General features: G+C 47.0%; 1 protein-coding gene across 1 annotated transcript in view; it reads right to left on the bottom strand.

Annotated features, from left to right (window-relative positions):
* Positions 1-18,310, bottom strand: part of LOC144175478 (cytosolic non-specific dipeptidase-like) — a 38,569-nt gene extending 20,259 nt beyond the window's left edge. Inside the window, exons 1-5 of the mRNA XM_077704564.1 lie at positions 18,277-18,310; positions 16,857-16,914; positions 14,055-14,178; positions 7,005-7,175; positions 1,139-1,297 (exon numbers count right to left, since the gene is read on the bottom strand). Of these exons, the coding sequence (XP_077560690.1) occupies positions 1,139-1,297; positions 7,005-7,175; positions 14,055-14,178; positions 16,857-16,914; positions 18,277-18,310 (546 nt within the window). The remainder of the gene's footprint in view (positions 1-1,138; positions 1,298-7,004; positions 7,176-14,054; positions 14,179-16,856; positions 16,915-18,276) is intronic.
* Positions 18,311-20,091: the final 1,781 nt, after the last annotated feature.

The raw sequence follows: 20,091 nt of genomic DNA, 5'->3' as shown, positions 1-20,091 counted from the left end.
AGCCCTTTTTTTTGCAATATTTTCCGCAACTGGCTTGTGGTTTGCATTTTGCTGAGAAATGTAAAGAAGTAGAAAAAAAGAGGTAAGGAAAAAGAAGAATAAACGAAGGACAAGATAAAAGAAAAGAGAGAGGAAGAAGGACGGGAACAAAAGCACTCGTGAAGGCAGCGGCACCGCATAATTTTGTTGGAGCCATCGCTCAGTAATGCGCCTCCCTGCGAAGACAGCCATAACGATGTCACACGGCCTTCTCTTGTTCGTGTCAACGTCTTAAGCAAGCTTATGCCAGTAGGGAACTTGGATGTTTTGATAACGAAAAGTCAGGTTAAAAAAATTAGCAGTGGCTATCTCGCCTATGCCAGGATATACGTAGCGTGAGCTAAGGTTCAGCTGGTTATTCCTAGGTTTCCTGGTTGTGCAGGATTGGCTGATTATCATGCTTACTGTTGCTAAAATGATTTCCAATCCAATCCAATTTAATCCAGTCCAATACAATCCAGACGCGCGGCGGTGGCTCCGGAGGACCAGCTGTGCGCCGTGTGACGTCACTGCTCCTCATGCATGCGCAGCAAGGCTCTCCAGGAGTCATTCCGAACTGCTCAACCTCGGCCAGTGTCACTCACGCTACAAAATCCATCAAATCCTCCCACATAACCATCCCAACTTCGCGTCAGCGTCTTGAGCATTCTAGGAGCCGTCGGGGACGTTTTTTTCTTTTTCAGTGGAGACAACAACAAAAAAATGCCCGCTGGTACTATTTTTGGGTGTCCTTAAAATGAACACCGCATCACGGTACTTAATCCGAAGCTGTCCAGCATGCAACGCCTCATCGCCCAGGCGTATTCAGGGAGCCTAAAAGCCCAGTTCCGGATTTCAGCAAACGTGCGGTGAGGCATGGTGTGTGAACCACCAATCGACTGGCCTTTACTCCAACAAATCGTCGCAGATGGGCTTTAACAACGCTGTTTTTGGTTACAGCAGATTAAATTTTTTGTTCTAATCGCTTACCGGGCCTCGTCCCCCGCCCAATTCACACGTTTGGTCACGCGAACTGGTCATTTTGGGGCGCTGGCGGGAAGCCCATGTGATACGATTTCGTAATGCTCAACGAACGCAAGAAGGCATGATATTGTCTCACCTTGAGATTGACGGGCGTGACCTTTGCGGCGCTCAGATGGAAAGCGCGGACGGCCGCAAGCCAGGCCACCAGCGGACCTTTGTCGCTGGCTGTACCACGCGCGAACACCTGGCCGTCTCGTTCCGTTGGAATGAATGGGTCCGACGTCCACCCGTCTCCCTGGATCACGTTTCATTCAGATTCATCGTCTAGAGGAAACGTAGATTGCATTACCCGCGCAAAAGCGAATGGCAAGATGCGAATATTTGCCAGATTTTAAGTTGGAAATGCCTATTTATGTTTACTGGCGTCTCTCAGAGGTAGTAACGAGAGCATCTTGCAATGCCAAACGTAACTTCCCTTCCGTTCAGAGCGGGAGCCCACCCCCAAAGGGGAGGCTACTACTCTATGCGCAAAGACACGGCGCTGCCTGTGCAAAATATGCATTAATTAAAAAAAAAAGAAAATGTATAGAAAATAGAAAAATACAAGAAACTCAGAAATATAGAAATGTCGGCACGCGCCAGCACTGCTGCTGTAATTGAAAACGCTGCGGTGTTCTGGTTTATAGATCAACGACGCGGTCTTATAGCGTTATGCCCCCCGGTATGCTTATGCCCCCCGGTAGGCAGCGATAGAATTCCAAGCATGCGCGACTCAAGTTTCTCGACTCAAGTTCTCCTTCTCTTTGGTCGTGCAGCAAAAGAAGCGGGATAGGTAATTCCGAGGCGCCATGGTTCTCGGTTTATAACAATCTTGCAATATGCGAAGCATGAAGTCGTTTTCAGCTACAGCATTCATGTAGCAATGAGCGCGAACTCGAAGTAATTTGTCAACTAGCCAGAAATGGCGCAATATTCTCGCATTCATAATTATTGTAACGTGATAGCGTTACTATGATCACTGACCACTTTTCTGGGGGCACTGCGCGCCCGGAGCTGCCGTGCTTATCAGGCGTCCGCGGAAATGACGTCATCACCGCCAACCGAAAATGATGACGTCGGCAGCGAAGAAGTGAGTGCCCGTCGGCAGCTGGAATCGGGGGCATCGAGAACTGGAGTGTGGGAAGGAAGACGGGTACCAGTAGGTTTGACGGCAATGATAGTAACGACGAGACGAGAGGATACGTGATTCCAGCATGTACCGCGCCTGCGCAGTGGCATTCGTTCTCCACCTGTCGGCGCTCGCTCCTATGAATCCGTTTCTGTGGGCCGTGGCGAATGTATCAATTAATCAATTTACTGGTTAAGAATGGCGTTATTGCCTAACGAAGGGGACGGTGAAAGGAAGGAAATGTTGCTTACATTTTAAAGGGGCCCTGAAAGGCATTTTGAGCACACTAAATGAACTAGCGCAACCGTTAGATTGGGTCGTCAACGTCCTCTGTGCCAAGTATTACTCTTTTACGCGGAGCGGAAAGCTCACACTTTTGTTGCAAAGTTTGTCGTTTTTTTTTTTCACCCTTCCCTTCATGTTTTTGGATGCCGCCATCTTCACATGTCTACATCATCGTTTCCCAGATGTTCGTCATGAGCTAGACATCCTGCTATTGGGCGGCTTTTTCACGCACTTCAGGCAAAGAGATGAGTCGTCTGCTCAGCGTCGGCTCGCGGGCTGATCTGCCAGCGGAGTGCCGGAGTGCTTGGGCATTTTACGACAAACGAAACAAGTGTAAAACAAACGCTTAACCGTTTGTATTGAATGCAACACGGCCATAACACGACATTGATATTCTGTTACCTGAGTACGTTCCATAAAGAAAGCGTTGAAGCCCCGTGGCACTTCTTTCGTGCAATCGCAGAGAACGCCCTGAGCCGAATGCCTGGGTTTGACGCATACATTTTATTCAACTTCAAAACAATCCAGAGATGTGTTTCGAACGAACACAACGTCACAAAATGCGTTGCAAGTCTGAACCGCGATTGAAAGACGATGGATTGCCTCCTCCTGCCCGTCGTAAATTCGGCACTCACCCCGCGCGCGGTTTGCGGGGACGAACAGCAAGTCACTTAACTCCGCCGCACAAGCCGAGATGGCTTTTAGCCACGCACACTGCACATACCCCATGCGAAGTTGAGTCGTACGTCGCTCGAGAGAGATAATCCAGACCATGGGAAGCACTATCCACCCGCAGAAGCACAACGTCGCATTGCATCGCGAAACAAAGACGTCCACAACACACACACACCATCGCCTCCTGTAATGCCAAACGCATCTCGCACTTCCCAATGGGAGTGAGTAGTACGCCTGCAGTGCCCACATGTCGCGAAGTGGGGCCCCAAGCTGAACCGGGATCACGCAACCGTAACTGACTTCTGGAGCGGTTTGTGCCTTGTTGCCAAGGCAACCGATGTTTGAGATTGTCAAAGAAATGGCGCTCGCTCCAGCGCTAGGAAGCTCAGAGCCGTGGCGGAGCATGTTTTGCCAACGTTGCCGCTCTCCACCACGCGTCGCCCCAAGCTGAACTGGTCACATGAATGAGGCGTTTTGTGCACGGGTTCTGTATCGGTTTAATATGACTTTTTCACATGCCGCCGGCAGGAATTACCACCGCCGCAAAATAAGACCCGGCACCAGCGGGGCCACATCTGATACGGCGCTTTTTGGATAAACAGTGCGCGGTGCATCAAGGGAACGAGCGCACGACCCTCCCCGTGCGGCTGCGAGTTCGCCGCCGATAAAAAGTCATGTGCCGCCAGCAACGTACACCGCGAAAGGGCAAGGCCAGGCCGCCGCATACATGCGGCCAGATTTTTTGTTCGCTTTTCCAGCCTTGAGCGGAGTGCGGGATTCATGGTGTCAACAAAGCTTGGCCGTAGCAGACGACAGTCTGAGCAGCGCAATAGCGGAAGTACGTCACCGCTTCGGAGCGCAGCATCATGGGAGGCAAGGCTCGCACGCCGTCAACAGCGGAGAGTAGTCGAAAGGAGGAGGAAACGCGGAGCGACGATAATGCGCGTTTTTTTATTTACGATTTCTCAGCTAATACTCATCGCTTTAACAAAATTCTTGCGGGGGGAGATTGCAAATACATTGCTTTATTTGGGTACATGTACATCCATGCATCGGCGGAAGGTATTTCAGGACCCCTTTAAATCTTTAGGTCCTCCCCACGGGGCGTGCGTTCTGTGCGATATCCTACATCTTGAACAGCGTGTCTCTAACTTTGTCTTTTAAGTAGACTCGATCGTTCAGGCTATGGACCACGGCGTGCGAACCGTTGCTGCTAGTATCGTTCACTAGCTCAGCGCTTGGAAAAGGTGGATGGTAAATACAGGAGCTCTGTTCCAAAACGCCCCTAAACGCCGAAGCAACGCTTTTGCGTGTAACACCTTAAAGGAGCGCTGACACGAAAATTTTGTTACACTTTTATTGCTTTTATCGATGCTTAATGGTCTGGCGAACCTGAAACAGCACTTCAAATACTTCAGCGCGCGATATTTGGTTACATTGAACGGCCTGAAAATCGTTTGTTCCAAATTCCCGCGCTTTCATCCCGAACGGCGCATATGACAGAATCCTGGCCTGACCTCACCGCTTTGATATCACCGGCGCCCGCTTGAGAGGGTGTTGCTCCCGCTCGCCGCTCGTGGGGCCGCGCGCGTGAAGTGACGTCACGAGTTTTTGACGAGCGCTGTCGCGTCACTTCTTTTGGCTTCACGAGGTGATGTCACGCTGATGTCCTTTCGCTGAGTGTCGCTCCGCGCGCTGCTCCGTCGGCGCGATAAATGAGATCCAATTGAACTCTGTTCTTCGCGTCGCAGGCCGCTGATATTTCAGCCAGGGTATTCTGTTGAGTGAAGGAAGTGAACTGTGCAATAATATTAACGCCAAAAATTGGTGTCAGTGCTCCTTTAAGGTCTAAATGAGGGGGTCCTCTGAAACATCATGGAGCTAAGTTTTGCTCCACAAGAAACTAGGAACAAAAACACAAACGTTGAAGCCGCCGAAGAAAACATTCTTAGTGTTCACTCACGAGAAACAGGAGCAGCAAGAACAACGCGCCATTGCTGGAGACGTGTGACGTGTGTGCACGGTCATAGGCGGACAAGGAAGCTGTCCCAGGTGCTTCAAGAGTTTATTTTGCCCAGTATGGGGGGGGGGGGGGGGTAGTAAAAAGGAAAAAAGCTGCGTGCACAGCTTGACGGGTCCAGCCGGCCATTATAGTGCAAGGCGGCAGCATGGCCAAGCGACAATACAGGCATAATTGCTGCCCACACATGACGCATCCCCATATGAATTTTCAAAAATATTAGCCCAAACCGTTGCTAGCAAGACCACGAGCGGACATCGGGTCCCAAGATAACTTATCAAGGCTCACACTTAGAATTAAAAAGGGGCATCAACTGCAAAAGTAGCATCTGTATCGTCATTAATCTATTTATGGGTAGTGAAGGATGAAGTCCTTTATTAAATTGTGTTTTCTGGAGCCAGTTTGTTTATTTACATGATCTGGGATTATTTGACGGCTTGTAACTTCGACGTCTTGGCACTGGTAAACTTACTCCCAGCTGTTTTCCAGCTCGTTCGCTTCCTTGCTTCCTGATTCGCCCGCAGAAAGGGTATTTTAGTGCTCCACTCACTCGACTGCTTTCTTAAAGAAAGGACAAGAGGTATTTTTGATTGTGACTGTTTTTAGGATACTGTTCTTTCTGTATATTATTAACTGTAGGTAATACGTCGAGCAAAACGTACTGAAAACTCGTCGGGAAACATATACTAAAATAAAACGACCAAGTTTGAACGTGAAGAACCAGAACTGGGGAAAATGCTTAGACATTTTTAGGAATGTGAACGCGAAAGCCTAGTTGGACCTTCTGTTCATCTGCTGTTGAACGTTCTGCTAACTTTGCGATTGCGCCCGTCACCACTCGACCAGCCATTTCGACGGCACCCTCCGAAACTGATTCCGCTCGCTAGCTATCACCAGGAGCAACCTGTTGGCCCGTGTGGGTACCTTTATCGGCGCGCACTGTGTCGTCGTTTCAAAGAGCCATCCTCTTACCCTCCTCCGACACTCGCCAAGAAACACCGCCATTAGTTGGCGCGTGACCTCTCCGGGCCGCGATTGGCTCCTCTCACTCTGTTTTTTTGTCTCTCTCTCGTTGTACGTACGAATCTGCGTACCTCACAACGATTTTTAAAGACGATAGTCGTTCTTGCGCTACTAATACACAAAAATTTTGACCTGTCTGTCTGTCTGTCTGTCTGTCTGTCGGTCGGTCGGTCTGTCTGACTCTCGATTCAGCCTTCCGGACAAAAGTTTAAAGAATACTGGAACAAGAGGTTTATATAGGCAAAACTTTTCCAAACCACTAAATATGGAAACATGCTTCATACTTATAAACATTGTTGGGCGAAAAGGAAGCACTAGGCTTATTTCAGGCAAAACATCAATCCGCAACTGGTACTCGCATTGTTATTTTCATAGAAAATAAGTGTGTGCTTGATATTAGTAATAGAAAATAGAAATATCTTGACCCAAAAACGGCAGAAGAGCTCGCGCGATCCTAAACCTTGTGGCAGTGTTTGAAGTTCAAAAGTAACAAACGGTTTCAGTAGATGGCGCGAGTAGCGGAATGCGGAGAAATTGAACTGACTTTTGCGAGCCCCTTCCGTTATCGTGGGAAGATCCAAAGGGAAGGAAAGAGCGTGAGAGGGGGACGTGGAAGGGAAGAGGGGTATTTACGTGGCAAAGGTTGAAGAAGACTATTGTCCTTCGACGACAAATTTCAGCCGAGCGAGCAGATACGCGGTCAAGTTTTCCATATTACGCGTTTACCAAAACACAGAAATCCAAGGCCTTAAAAATAAACGAAGTTCACTCTTCCCGCACAATATGCACTCGCGTTGACATGTCGCCCCTGCCCGGAACAGAATTCATCACCCTGCAAGCGGGATGGACGTCCAGGTGTCCGTAGACGCACAAGGTCTTCCTGTCCGGAACCCGGGCCGTGGTTCCAAGCAGCAGTGGGGGCAGTGGCAGCGTAGTTCCGTCTGGCATCTGCTGGTTTCCCAGCCCTTCTAAGCTGACAAGGACGCCTTGTTCTTGCAGCATCTGAAAACCACGCGGAAAGGCATCAACGCAACTACGAAGAGTCTGGCATTCTCGTAAAGCTATAGAACCGGCGGAGCAAGAATAAATAAAAAAAAAAACGAAAGGGGATGACATTGATTCCAGACAGAGCCTGTTTGAGTGAAGCTTTTTTGCAGACTAAAATAGGCTTTTGTGTTTACAAAAGGTATGGACGAACTTATAATTTTGTAGGTATAAGTGATGGCTACTGTCCACGCAGGCAACAGGCAGATGTGAGCAATACTGATGCAGTTTAAGGGACAGACAACCCGTTGAGGTGGAGTATATTTTCTTTATCCCAAATGAAAGGGAATTACTTAAAACACGTGTATACGAGACGGTTTTGCTGATAGCGCCATAGACCCTTTTACATCGGAATTTTTAGATCTACGAGCCATATGCGGCACGCCAAACAGAATGCTGGCAACCATGACCGTGAGCTGTGCAGCAACATGCTTTTAACTGCACGTGAGATTAAAAGAGGTGTTTAAAAACTTGCACCCGGCTAAAAGAACAACAATGTGCAACCTTTTCTGTTTCTTCATGCGGTTTTTGAATCACGCGTTGAAATCGTCGGAATTGTTTGGGCATGTACCGTAGTGTCTCGTGATTATTATTATTATTATTATTATTCCTTGAACTGCAGACGTATGCGTGCAGACCTTACATTTCTCCACAAAATTGTTCATGGTGACCTTTCTTGCGCAGACCTGCTTAACTGTTTAGAGTTTAGTGTACCACAAAGGCCCACCAGGTCGCATCGCCCGTTTTTGACCGCTGCGCGCAACTCCAATCATTCTCCTGTGCGCAGAATACAGAATTGTTACAACCGCTTCTTTGAACGCCTTGACATCTTTCAGAAATCCTTTACAATTTACCGTACAGCGCTGTTGAATACAGTATGTTAAACACCTATGATATGTCTGTCGTTCTTTTTTTTCTGGAATTTGGTTTCTCTGCGGTTGTCTATCCAACTGATAGTTGCCTATTTTTGAAACTGTTAACTGTCATTTGTTCGTTTTATCATTTGTATGTACACTCTTGCAGTTGTTTTTGTTGCATTACTGTCAAACTTTGTTGCTCTGCCTGTCGTGTGGCCTTTACGCCAGGCAGAGCAACATAGGCATCTTTTTTTTTTTTACCTGTACCCAGGCTCCGCCTCTGCTTTATTTCTGTCATCTTCACTACTTCAACTTGTGTGTGTCTTGTCGCTTGTTTGTTTCTTGCTATATGTTTCTTGTATTTTGTTTTCATGTAACTACCCGTGCGCCAGCACTCAGGCCTCTGGCTGTTCCTGGGCACGTAAATAAACATGATTGATTGATTGATTGATTGATTATTATTATTATTGTTATTATTATTATTATTATCATTATTAGTGGCTCTCCCTTTGAATCGGGGCGTCGCTTGTCAGCAACCGACTTGCCTGTTTTATTCCTCTTACTTGCCCTACTCCCAGCTAACCTAATAGATTTGCTTCCTCCCAATATCCCCCTCACCCCTGTTTTGAACTATCATCGTTCCCACCACCATTGTTTCTCCCCCCGCTGTTCTAAATTCTCATCCGTATTATTACTCGGCCCGAGTACACATCCCTTCCCTACTTTTCCGCCACCACCATTCCAGCCGCCACTTCGTCACCTCTATGACCTTAAAGTTGAAGTTCCGCCTCGCCCCAAGCCCCAAAGCCTCCGCCAACGTTTATACAATACATGGCGCTGCCTTTCGGACTTTAGAAATTTTAGTGTAAAATTAAAATATTTCCGCTTGTTTATTTGGAAATTCCTTGCGGTTACCCATGTATATAAAATGCTGACTTTCATATGAGCTACAGGATCTGTGCTCCACAGAAATTGGTGTTCTGTCCTTTTAAAGGTGACATCGTCCTTAAAAAAGCCATGAAGACAAAATACAAGTTGGGTTTATTACAAAGGCTGCTTAGTCCCGATAACAATGATACCAATATCATCGCAATCTTCAACTAATAACAGAGATATGAAAGAAAAACGTGTTAAGCAGTCGCGACCCCCTAGCCAATTTCCCGCAACTTTTCTATGACGTCACGGAACCTTTCTTGTGCGATTGGCGGCCGCCTAACTGACCTGTCGGACGTCTGTAATGGGGCCTCTAATTCCATTTGACCGCATCACTTGAATGCTAACGTGCAGTTAACGCACTGAAAATTACGTTTTGTTGTTGGCCCGTATGACGTCATTCTTGCTCATAACACGTCACTGTGGCGCAAAATTTGAAAGTTTTTAAATACCTCGTGCTTTTTTTTATTTCCGTTAAAAAAACATCTTTTGGGGCTGTAATGGAGCTGAGTGAGATACTGAATCCTAGTTCTTTCAAATTACACGAAGTTGTATTTTCTCTTCATGGCTCCTTTAAATACTGAACTTCGAACGGTTCCTCATCTTGTCATTCGCGTGCCGCTCTTTTCCGTTTCCTGCTTCCTTTATGGAAACCCTAAGTAGCTCGCACGCCCATCTGGAAAATCGTCGGCGAGACTTGTATCTTACAATTGCATCTTAGCAAGAATTGAAATTGCGGCTTAGAATTGCATTTTAGAATGGCATCTTAGAATTGCATCATAGCAAGGGCTACCGCCTCACAACCAAGAACGTCTCGTCGGTTCCTATTGCTAGGATATTCAGTAGTCGCTTATTCTCTCATGTGGTTATTGTTGCGGCGAGGTTATGACCATTTTCTGCTTGCTACAACAGTACTCATTCGGTGTCTTTCAGGTGATCGTTTTTTTAAATATAAGGTCCCTCAGTTGAGCCCTGTAGTAGTGCCCCGATTGGTTAATGCATTGACAAAAAAGTAATTTTAGTCAGTCGAGAATGTTTGGAAGCACTGGTAATTCAGTCTGTACAATCAATTTATACGAGAAAAATAGCAGCATTTCCACTGCGTGGATGATGGTGAGGTGCGGAGTACGGGGACCCGAAATGAAATCCAAGTTGCGCCCCGAGTGACATCCGATTTGCGCCCCGACCGTCATTCGATTTCAGCCGTGAGTTGTACCTTGATTATTCCCTAATTGAAACTGCAACTTACGGCTCAAATCGAATTCCGCTTGCTTTTTGCTTGATGGTGGTGTTTGCACGGATGGACGCGGATGGACATTGGGAGGTCCTATGGTACTCCGCACCGTTACAGGCGAGGGAGTAAGCCGTTTGACTCTCGGGTTCTAACTCGCGGTCGTAGCCCAATGGGTAAGACGTCTGACACTAAATCTATCTGGTCTACCAGACAGAGGCTCAAATCCTGCCGGTGCCTGTGTGATTTTTACGTCAAAGACTTCCTGTCGAACCGAACAACAACAATTCATGCGGGGGATATCCAGCTCCCCACAAAGTCGTTGGGCAGCGTCGGAACACCGCAGGGGTCGGTAATCTCACCCATGCTGTTCAACCTGGTAATGATTGACGTGGCAAACGGGCTTGCTAAACTCCCCGACGTCAGGCACACAATATACGCCGACGACATCACCCTGTGGGTGACGGGGGGCAGCGATGGCCACATAGAAGCCACCTTACAACAGGCAATTGACGTGATAGAAAATCGGCTGAGAGGTACCGGTCTAACATGCTCTCCCTCAAAATCTGAACTCCTCATCCTACCACCACGAGAGAAATGCGCCAGTACATCTACGACCACAAGCATCACCCTTCGAACAAGAGACGGGACTGCAATTCCACATGTCAAGACCCTGCGTGTCCTCGGGCTTCATCTGGACGGGAACAGAAGGAACGGCTCCACCATCAGCAAACTGGAAACAAAGGTATCGGCAGCCACCAGACTCATCCGAAGGGTGTCCACCCGATACGCAGGCATGAGGGAAGCAAGCCTCCTCCGCCTTGTCCAATCCTTTGCAATCAGCCATATTGCATACATCGCGGCCTTCCACAATTGGAAATCAGCCGAGCGCCAGAGGCTCGACGCAATCATCCGCAAGACGTACAAGGCAGCATTGGGGCTATATCCACACACTAGCACGGACAAGCTCCTTGAGCTAGGCATACATAACACTATAGATGAAATAGCAGAAGCCCAGCATACAGCGCAGCTTACAAGATTATCGCTAACAAGAACGGGACGCTACATACTGCAACGGCTCGGCTACCAAAATCAAGCCCTACAAGACGACAAGGAACATGTATCACTCCCACAGGACCTGCTCCGCAGACTCCACGTATCGCCGATCCCCCGCCACATGCACCCCGAACACAACCAAGAGAGAAGGCTCGCAAGAGCGAAGGCACTCACGGCATCGCACGCCAACGACTCGGGAGCATACTACGTAGATGTGGCCAAGTACCCAAATCAGCCGAACACGTATGCGGCAGCTGTTATAGCCGCCAACACCGGCGAACTATACACCGCAGGCAGCGTCAAAGCCAAGAGTGTGCATCACGCCGAGGAAATGGCGATCGCTCTGGCACTCACAAGTCCGAAGTGCACCACTGTGATCAGCGACTCGAGGACAGCGATCGTGAACTACGCCACAAATCGTGTCTCCCACAGTGCAGTGAGGGTGTGCGGGGCCCTACCTCCCAAAGAAATGACGATGACTATTAGGTGGTTCCCGGCGCACGCCGGCCCGTTGGGTACGGGCAGCAACCGCAACAAGGAGGCGGACCGAGCAGCGCACGCGCTCACCGGACGCGGCGCAAGCTCCAGCCCACAACTTGCAGAGCAAGAGCTCGACGAAGCGTCGCCACTCACCACCTATAGGGACATCCTTGAGTGGTATCGAGCTAACCGCCGGACCTTCCCACCACCGCACCCTCGTCTGACGAAACGAGAAGCGGTCGTGTACAGACAACTACAAACTAATGCGCTAATGACTCCGGTGATAGCCAAACACATGTGTCCAGAAGTGTTCCCAAGCGACGTGTGTGTGTTGTGTAAGAAGGACAGAGCCACAGCATCTCACATTCTGTGGGACTGTAGCCTACACCCCAGTGAAGCCAATACAGCCAAAACGCTCCCGCCGCTCCTCGCAAGTGCGACCAGAGACAAGGACTACGAAATACAACATACGGCCGTCCAGCAGGTGTTGGGGGCCCTCGAACGCCAGCGCCCCGAAACTGCTGCCTCCACTGGAGGCAATGCATGAGTAGGGAGCCGACGACGAGTGGCGGCCCGACACGACGACTAGGCTGCGTCCCAGCTGCCGGACTCAATAAAGATGTTTGCTCTCTCTCTCTTTGCGATTGTAAACGCTATGCGCACGGACGCGGACGGACATTGTGCGGTCATAAGGTGCTCCGCACCTAAAAGTATGCGAAATTGATTTCATTGATTGTAAGGTTTAACGCGCCGACTCAACGCAGGTGATGAGGCGCGCCGTAGTGGAGGGCTCCGGATTAATTTTGACCACCTGAGGTTTCTTAACGTGCGCCGAAATTTCGTACACACGGGCGTTTTTGCTTTCCGTCCTAAAAGTATGCGACAAAGGAATTAAATAGAACAGTTAACGCAGCACAGCAGGATGTACCCAGATGAACACGCCTTTTGGGACATATTAATGCAAAGCTTTCAGAAGGAAGTAAAATATATTTAGAGTATTTGCAGTCCGGTCAATAACAAACCAGCATCGTACGCTACTGTTCGCCCACGAATATATTTCCAAATGTGTCCATCCAAAATTACTCCATGTCATTACCGCGGGGGCGAGGCTCCGTCATGCTTTATATCACGCAGCAGAACTAGATAAATGATACTCTTCAGCTGCACGATATGCACGTTGTCTGAAGGCATCCATACTTCGTCTCATACGTAGCATGCAATGCTGCCATGGCTGGGGAGACTAATAGGGGGCTTCCTGCGACGAGAAAGTAGGGCGCAAAGCTGCTCAAAGCAATAAAACTGAAGATACTACAAACTGAATTATTACAGGTAGGATCTTGCTAGTGTTCTCGCAACAGAATCAATTTTACTTAATTTCACTGCAGCAACATCCTATAATAATTTTCTCTCAGTATTTAAAAAAAAAGAACTCAGAGATGGCGACACGTGAGCCGAGTTCACCTGAACTTTCAGCAGACGACGCGAATGGTTTCGCCATTTCAGTGTGTCCTTTCACATTTACAGCACCATTAAATTGCCTGTGCTTATCTTATTTTTTAGCTTTACAAATGTTTAAAAAATAGTTCCAAAAGAAAAGAAAAACGTCCCAGGCTGCGTTTAGGACCTTGATCCCTCGAACGTGCTTTATTCCACGGCTAGCGACGCGAGGCTGAGTGATACAATGTGTGTATTTCTTGCTTGGGAGTACTTCCGTAGCTTCCCCTCTGTTGCACGCTATGTGTGAAAATTGGCAGTTGCTCGATGAACTGGTTCAATTTCATAAGTCGGTGACTCTGGGAACACTCGATTGAATCCAGTGTAATGAGGGAGGGGCTTAGTAGACAGGATCATGTGCAACCTTGGTACCAACAGAGGCCTTCTAATAAGAAGTTTAAGAAATGATTCCCCAAGGTTCCTTAGAGCTTGAAGCTGTTAGGCATATACTGCACGGGAAACAGTTTTGAGTACCAGTTCCGCGAAATCCTGGAGATATCAACCACGTTGTGTCACTAAGGCAGCCTTAAAGGCAAAATGCGGCTATTGGCATAACGTAATTACAAACATTTTTTTTTGGCTTCTTGAGAGTAACATGCATTGCCTAAAAAGGCTTAGTGTTCTGATACTCCCAATAGCGTATTTGCTTTATGGTCATAAAAATATTTCTAGCTTGTTTCGAGAAAGGCTGCCAACTGTCTAAGCAATGAAATGTATAAAAATGAGTAGTATAACACCTTCCTCCAGCAGTTTTTAAAAAATGAACGGTCTGTTGACCTGACGTACCGCTTTCGCTTCTTCGGCGACGCGTATGACGTCGTTGCGGTGATGCTTTTCAGCAGACACGCTTGGGATGGCCACAAGGGTCTTCAGCCAGGACACCATCTGTTCCCGGCTATTGTCGATGATTCTGCGCGAGGTAGTTTGTTTATTGTTAACGTAGTCATCATAGTTTGCGTCCACATTTATGCGACGAAAAATTCCTGCGTTAGATGTTTTGAACGAACGTTTAGCAATACATGTGGAGCTAAATCACCTTGTAGGAAGTGCAGGCAAAACAGAAGATTTGACCGGCATAACATCAAAAGTATCAAATACATTTGTACACATTGACATTTTATTAAGGCTTCTTATCCTTCATCGTATGTAGAAGCACTTTGAGAGCTATAGCTATCACCAGCGTCCAGCGGAGATTTGAAAGCCCCATCAGACGCCACTTTTAGTCTTTACTTTGACTTTGTTGTGATTTTATTTACACTGGCTCTCCAATACGTTTAGTGCCGCAATTGAAATTCAGCCGGCTGATAGCCGCCCATAGCTTAGGGGGCTTGAGCGCGCCAATACTGCCGAGAGCGAGAAAGAGAGACACATATTTGGAGTGAGCTTTTAAGCTAATTGATGTGCGTAGAGTTGTTATATATTGCTCGGGTATTCCGCGCTCACCTAATAGGAGGGCTGTCGTGTTTTTTGGCTATGTCCTAAAAGCATTTTAGAATTTTAAAAGAAAATAAGACTGAAAAAAGCGCTTTAGTTGACCTTTAAGTGGGCAGTTTCAGTTCAGCTACTTTTTCATAGCAATTTTACAAACGCATCATTACGAAAATAAGGTGCCAAATGACGGCCTCTCTCAATTTTAGTTGCAATCTGCCAAATTGGCTACAGGAAGCCACTCTCCTACCAAGGGCTGTGTGCGGCAACAATTACCAGCGCCAAGCAAAAAGTTGTCACAAAACTAAGGTTGCTGAGCAAACGCCGAAGGGCGCGTACTTGAATAGTTGTAATTTAGTGGCTAGTTAAGGCGTCATCTTCAGCGAAAAATATTCCGCCACAGCGATTCAGCTCAGCCTAATTGTATTGAGCAGGAAAGCACGTATTCTACTACAGGCTCTTCCGGTTCTTTTACTGGTGGAGCCGAGGAACGAAAACGCAAGCGTCGCGAGATTATGAATTCTTGTAGCGATTACCGGGAATTTTGGGTGCCAGAGTCTCCAATTTTCTTTTACGGCACGTTTCATGTTTCAAGCATACTTTTGATACTTCAAGCATCAATAAAAAAAATATTCCTTTTGCTTTTTATGCGCACTTACAACAATCAACACTATACGGCGCGGAATTCAGAGGTGTAGTTGTTTCGGCATGTGCGCGCTACGTTTCCATCTATTATACGGCGGTTGTTGGGCAGGAAATACGGCCCGTGGCAATGGTGGAGACGCAAAACTGTTGAAAGCGGATTTTTGTGCCATTACCGCCCTCATATTTATGTTTTTTCGCTTTTCCACGCCGGCTGATCCCAGCGGCGGGAGGCGAAAATGGCGAATAAAATCCTTTTTCCCCTTTCCTACTCGTCCGCTGTCTCCTATTGCTAGTCTTATCTTGGGATGGTCGCATGGGGCCGTGTCTTACTGCCCTGGAGGAGACGGACTATATAAATGGCCCCGACTAACTTATGCTTCTCCAGAGACGAAGGGCATAGCTCCAGCGAAAGCACGCCACACAGCGTCCGACCGGATCAACACAGGCGTTTCCACCATTGTCATTTAAAAGCAGATGATCCGACAGGAATTGTATTGCCATAGTAAGACTTATAAACCCGGGTATTTTGGTATCTAAAGCGTTGTGCTGTTATGAGGACGCCGGTTTGATACCGGCCGCAAAGGGGACCCTTCGGCCGCTCCGCGTGACGCGTGCATTGGAATACAACGGCTTGCCGCGGTCACCTTTCTGTGTAATAGGCACTTACTTTCGCCAGGTCACGCTCGCTCAATGTCGCTGCTTTCTCAGCAAACATCTCCACGTGGGACGACTACGTAACGTAAGTACGCCCCGTGAAGGGAACACATGTCTCTCTTCCGGTAACTGGTCCACCAAATCGTGGTGACGCGAGGACACCGACTAGTATTCAACAGCACGTACAAGACCTGCTACGTAGACTAGAAATTCCTTCACCTCTGGGAGGTCCGTGATAGTATCACCAGGCAGTGGAAGGGTCAACTACACAAAGGCAAGTTTGGCGAGAAAATTACCAAATAAATAAACAAGCAGCTGACTATGCGACTATGCGACGACGCTGTTTTTTTCCCACTTGCGTGTTGCGAAACTGCTTCTCTGAACATGACGTCCGGAGCACCCCTTTTTGGCAGAAAGTGCACCATTGAAAAAAAGAAAATCAAAAACAGCTTTATTAAATTTTTTCCACATTTTTTCGCCCCCTCATCGCGCTTTTCTGGCGATCAAAAAATACAGCTTAGAATTATTTTTTTTTTGAGTTCTAAGCAATTTGGTAGTATGTTAATTGTCGTGGTGCTGTGGCTGCTAGTTCTATTTCCTGCCTAGATGTGGATAGTAATCGCGTACTTCCAAGAACCGGGATGAAAAATAATAAATCCTGTTTTCATGAAAGACAGCTACCAGAAGTTTCTCATTTCCATTTATTGTACTCTACTTGAACTTAAGGTGTTTGCCCAAGTGTGTTCCACCGCCCGCTGTTCCAGCTTTCTGCAGTCGGGATGCTGCTGCCACGTTATTCGAACTTTCGCCATTGCATAAGATAAGTACAGAAGGCAGGTCCCTTCGGGTAACGGAGCTTACTTGAACACTTCTTCCAACTCCTTTGGAATCCCCTCAGATGCTGGAGTGCTTTTTCCACCTGGAAGTGAAATGCCCGAGGAATGAAAGTAAGGACGCCGATAATATTTGTACTCGGGCATTACGTCTTTTTTAGCCTTTCCACTGGCACATTTTTTTTTTTTCACTTTCTTACTGCAAGGCACTTACCAAATGTACGACAGTGCCACGCCATATTTTCACAAGCTTATGCAATTGGATACCTTTTCTGGCCAGTTTCGGCGCACGGCGCTGCCCATGTCGGCGCTTAGTTATCGTAAACGGTTACCTGTGCTTCTGATTGCGCGGCAAAGGTACCGCCAAAATTTAAAATGCCATATATTGGTTACAGGACAAACGCGCGTGGTATCGCGATTGGTTATGCTACCTCTTCGGATGCGGTCATTGTGTGACAGTACACATCTAAATGATCAAGTTGTGCAGCCTCAAGCGAAAACTGAAATTTTATATCTTTTTAGTTGTAATCCCGTGTATTCTATGCGGCAAACCTCACTCTGGAGAGATCATCCTTCTCTCGTTCCGCCGTAGTTCACTTTACAAGATATGCTGGCCCAAGTTATTTCCTCGCACAAAAAAGAAAAAAACACTGCCCCTCCAACTGGTACAGCATTTGCTCTCCCAAAACGCAGCCAGCTCGTTTTGCTTTTCCGGTAGAAGTTGCAAACGACCACTACAATTGTAGCGTTCAATACAACGTCGCTAACTGCCGCGGAATGAAGAACACGAGTGGCCGTTGCTTGGACGCTGCAGATCCGGACTGCCAGGCTGTATGGCTCCATAATCATGAGTATAGAGTAAGATGATGCTATAGCGTCTATTCTACTTCGCGGATAAGCACTTTGCAGACAAGGAAAGAGGGAGCAGTGTGTAGCACGTCATTGCTAAGATATAATTGTACCTTTGAAACAAATGGCAGAACGCGGACAGGTTCCTTGACGTAGCTTTTGTTTACTCAATACTTGTAAACATCTTTGACAAAAAAGAAAACATTAGGCATATTTGCGCCAAAACATCAATACATAATGTGAAGTGGCCGCGTTCTTCATTTGAAAATTGATGTGCTTAATGGATACTTCCAATAGACAATAAAAGTATATGCCTTAAAAATCTTGTTTGGACACAAAAATATAAAAAGCGCTCACACCCGAGCCTAGACCTGGTAGCGGCATTCCCAGTACCACAACAGTGAAAAGTTCCAGCTCATTGCACTCGAGCAGTGTAACGCGGGAAAATTGCAATGACTTGAGGAGACTTCCTCTGTGTTTGTCGTGGGAGGAGCGAGACGGGAGGCGAAGAGGAGGGAGTCATTTGAGTGGAAGAGGTCTCGTCTTTCGACGCTATTTGCGGCGAGGAGAGCAGATACGCGGCCAGTTTCTTTACTTACGAATGAATCCCGACGCTCTGTCGGGCTGGCTCATGATGAGTCCTTCCGGCTCTGAATCACCAGTTTTCAAAGAAAGCAAATAAATGGCTGCTCAGGGTTCCTAATGCTTAAGTATTTCACCGATATATGATTCGCATCTCTGTAAAAACTGTTTGATATAGCTGCTATTTCTTTCTTCGCACTAGTAAAGCGGCTAATTGCATCGGTGATTGTCTGCTCTGGACGACAAAGTGAGACAACTTTGTGAGAACGGGGTTGCAGTTAACTATTTGCTGCGAGTTTGAGTGCTGGCTGCGCTCTACAACAAATCAGAAACTTTAATTAGGGAGCGTGGAATTGCTTTCTCGAGATTGTGCGCAAGCAATGCCTTCACTAGATCCGCTCTTAAGTTTAACTGAATCGAGTGCCGCGATTACACGCATTGCAACCATTTCTTGTCATGACACGTTTCATAGGTTTGGTTTCTGCTGCCATTTTTTATTTTCTTCATTTTTACAACCTTTTTGGACGTCAATGCCTTAAATTTTGCACCGCGTTGCGCAAAGCACAGCTAGAAAAACAACCAGAGATGGCAAAAAATGGTGCCTTTATACTTCTCAGAAGAAAGTCTCAATTTATGACCGAATATTTCTTTTGTTGCATGACTGTTTGCTTGAGCAAGTGACTGCCCAAATAAAAAAAGGTATACCATAATGCCGAAGCAGCCATAACGAGGGTCTAAAAAATAATTGGCAGATGTGTTACCTCTACAGAAAATCTTACAACACCATGCTTCAGAAATACTTGCAGTCTGCACTGTAATATTGCGCGTAGTTGTTAAAATTGTGTATTTATGATGTTGCTTGCACACGGTATTCAGCTTTAAGCAGTGCCTATAATAAAAAGCTCACCTCGTGAAAAATTGTTCCAACGGCATTAGGCTCAAATGCGTATTGATAAAATACTACGTAATTATCTCGCAGATCAGTTCCACGTAAATTGTCACCTTCTACTTCGTTTGCTTCTGTGATCACGCCAGTTTCGAATATTTTATGAACTATCTCATTGCGGTTTTTTGCCAATGTACGGCGAGCATTCAGCCATGTGCGTCACACCTGTCCCAGAAGATGCAGCAGCTCGGGAACTTCAGGTGTATAGAAATTAAGTGAGCAGCGGTTTCTTGTTCTATATTGCGTTTGCAAGGAGGTGAACAATATTGCGCTACCACGCAGTAACATTTTCAGGACGTGTATTACTGAGTAAGCCAGAAGGCCGTTCGGAGAACTCAATAATATGTGGTGAGGACTTTAGGACAAGGCTCATTCAAAAGGTGTGTTCTCTTTAAAAAGTTCTTAAATACTTGCAAAGTACACGGAAAGCGTCGCTCACTTGCATTGGAGAAATGCATGGTACGCGGTAGAGAAATAACTGTGTGAGGCTATGTTGGCTGGTGATCATAAGCCCTAACCACATGGACGCGTAATCGCGCTTAGCGCGAGCGCCTGCGTCGTTCGGCTGCACCACGCGGACACGCAGGAGAGGGCGAATAACCGCATGAGACCGGCGAAGTCAAGCGTCATCGCTGCGTCGACGTGCGTTGCTGGACACATTTGTATGAACTCTGCCATCCTTTTAATGTTATTTTTGAGCGTTTATGTGCCGTTATTTTCGGTTACCTAAACGCAGTAGTCAGGCCCCTAGATTTGCCATAAAAATGCACCTCCGTTTCTTTATTCATAGCTACTAATGTTTGCTAACTAATTCTGTTAAACGATAGCTAGTTATGATATTTTAATAGGGAAGGCTAGATAAAACTCCTGTGGCAGTCCCGTATGC

Source organism: Haemaphysalis longicornis, unplaced genomic scaffold, assembly GCF_048455015.1.
Source record: "Haemaphysalis longicornis isolate Haplotype H1 unplaced genomic scaffold, Haemaphysalis longicornis Haplotype H1 scaffold_3, whole genome shotgun sequence".
Lineage (NCBI taxonomy): Eukaryota > Metazoa > Arthropoda > Arachnida > Ixodida > Ixodidae > Haemaphysalis > Haemaphysalis longicornis.
This window is presented reverse-complemented; position numbering and strand designations above follow the sequence as displayed.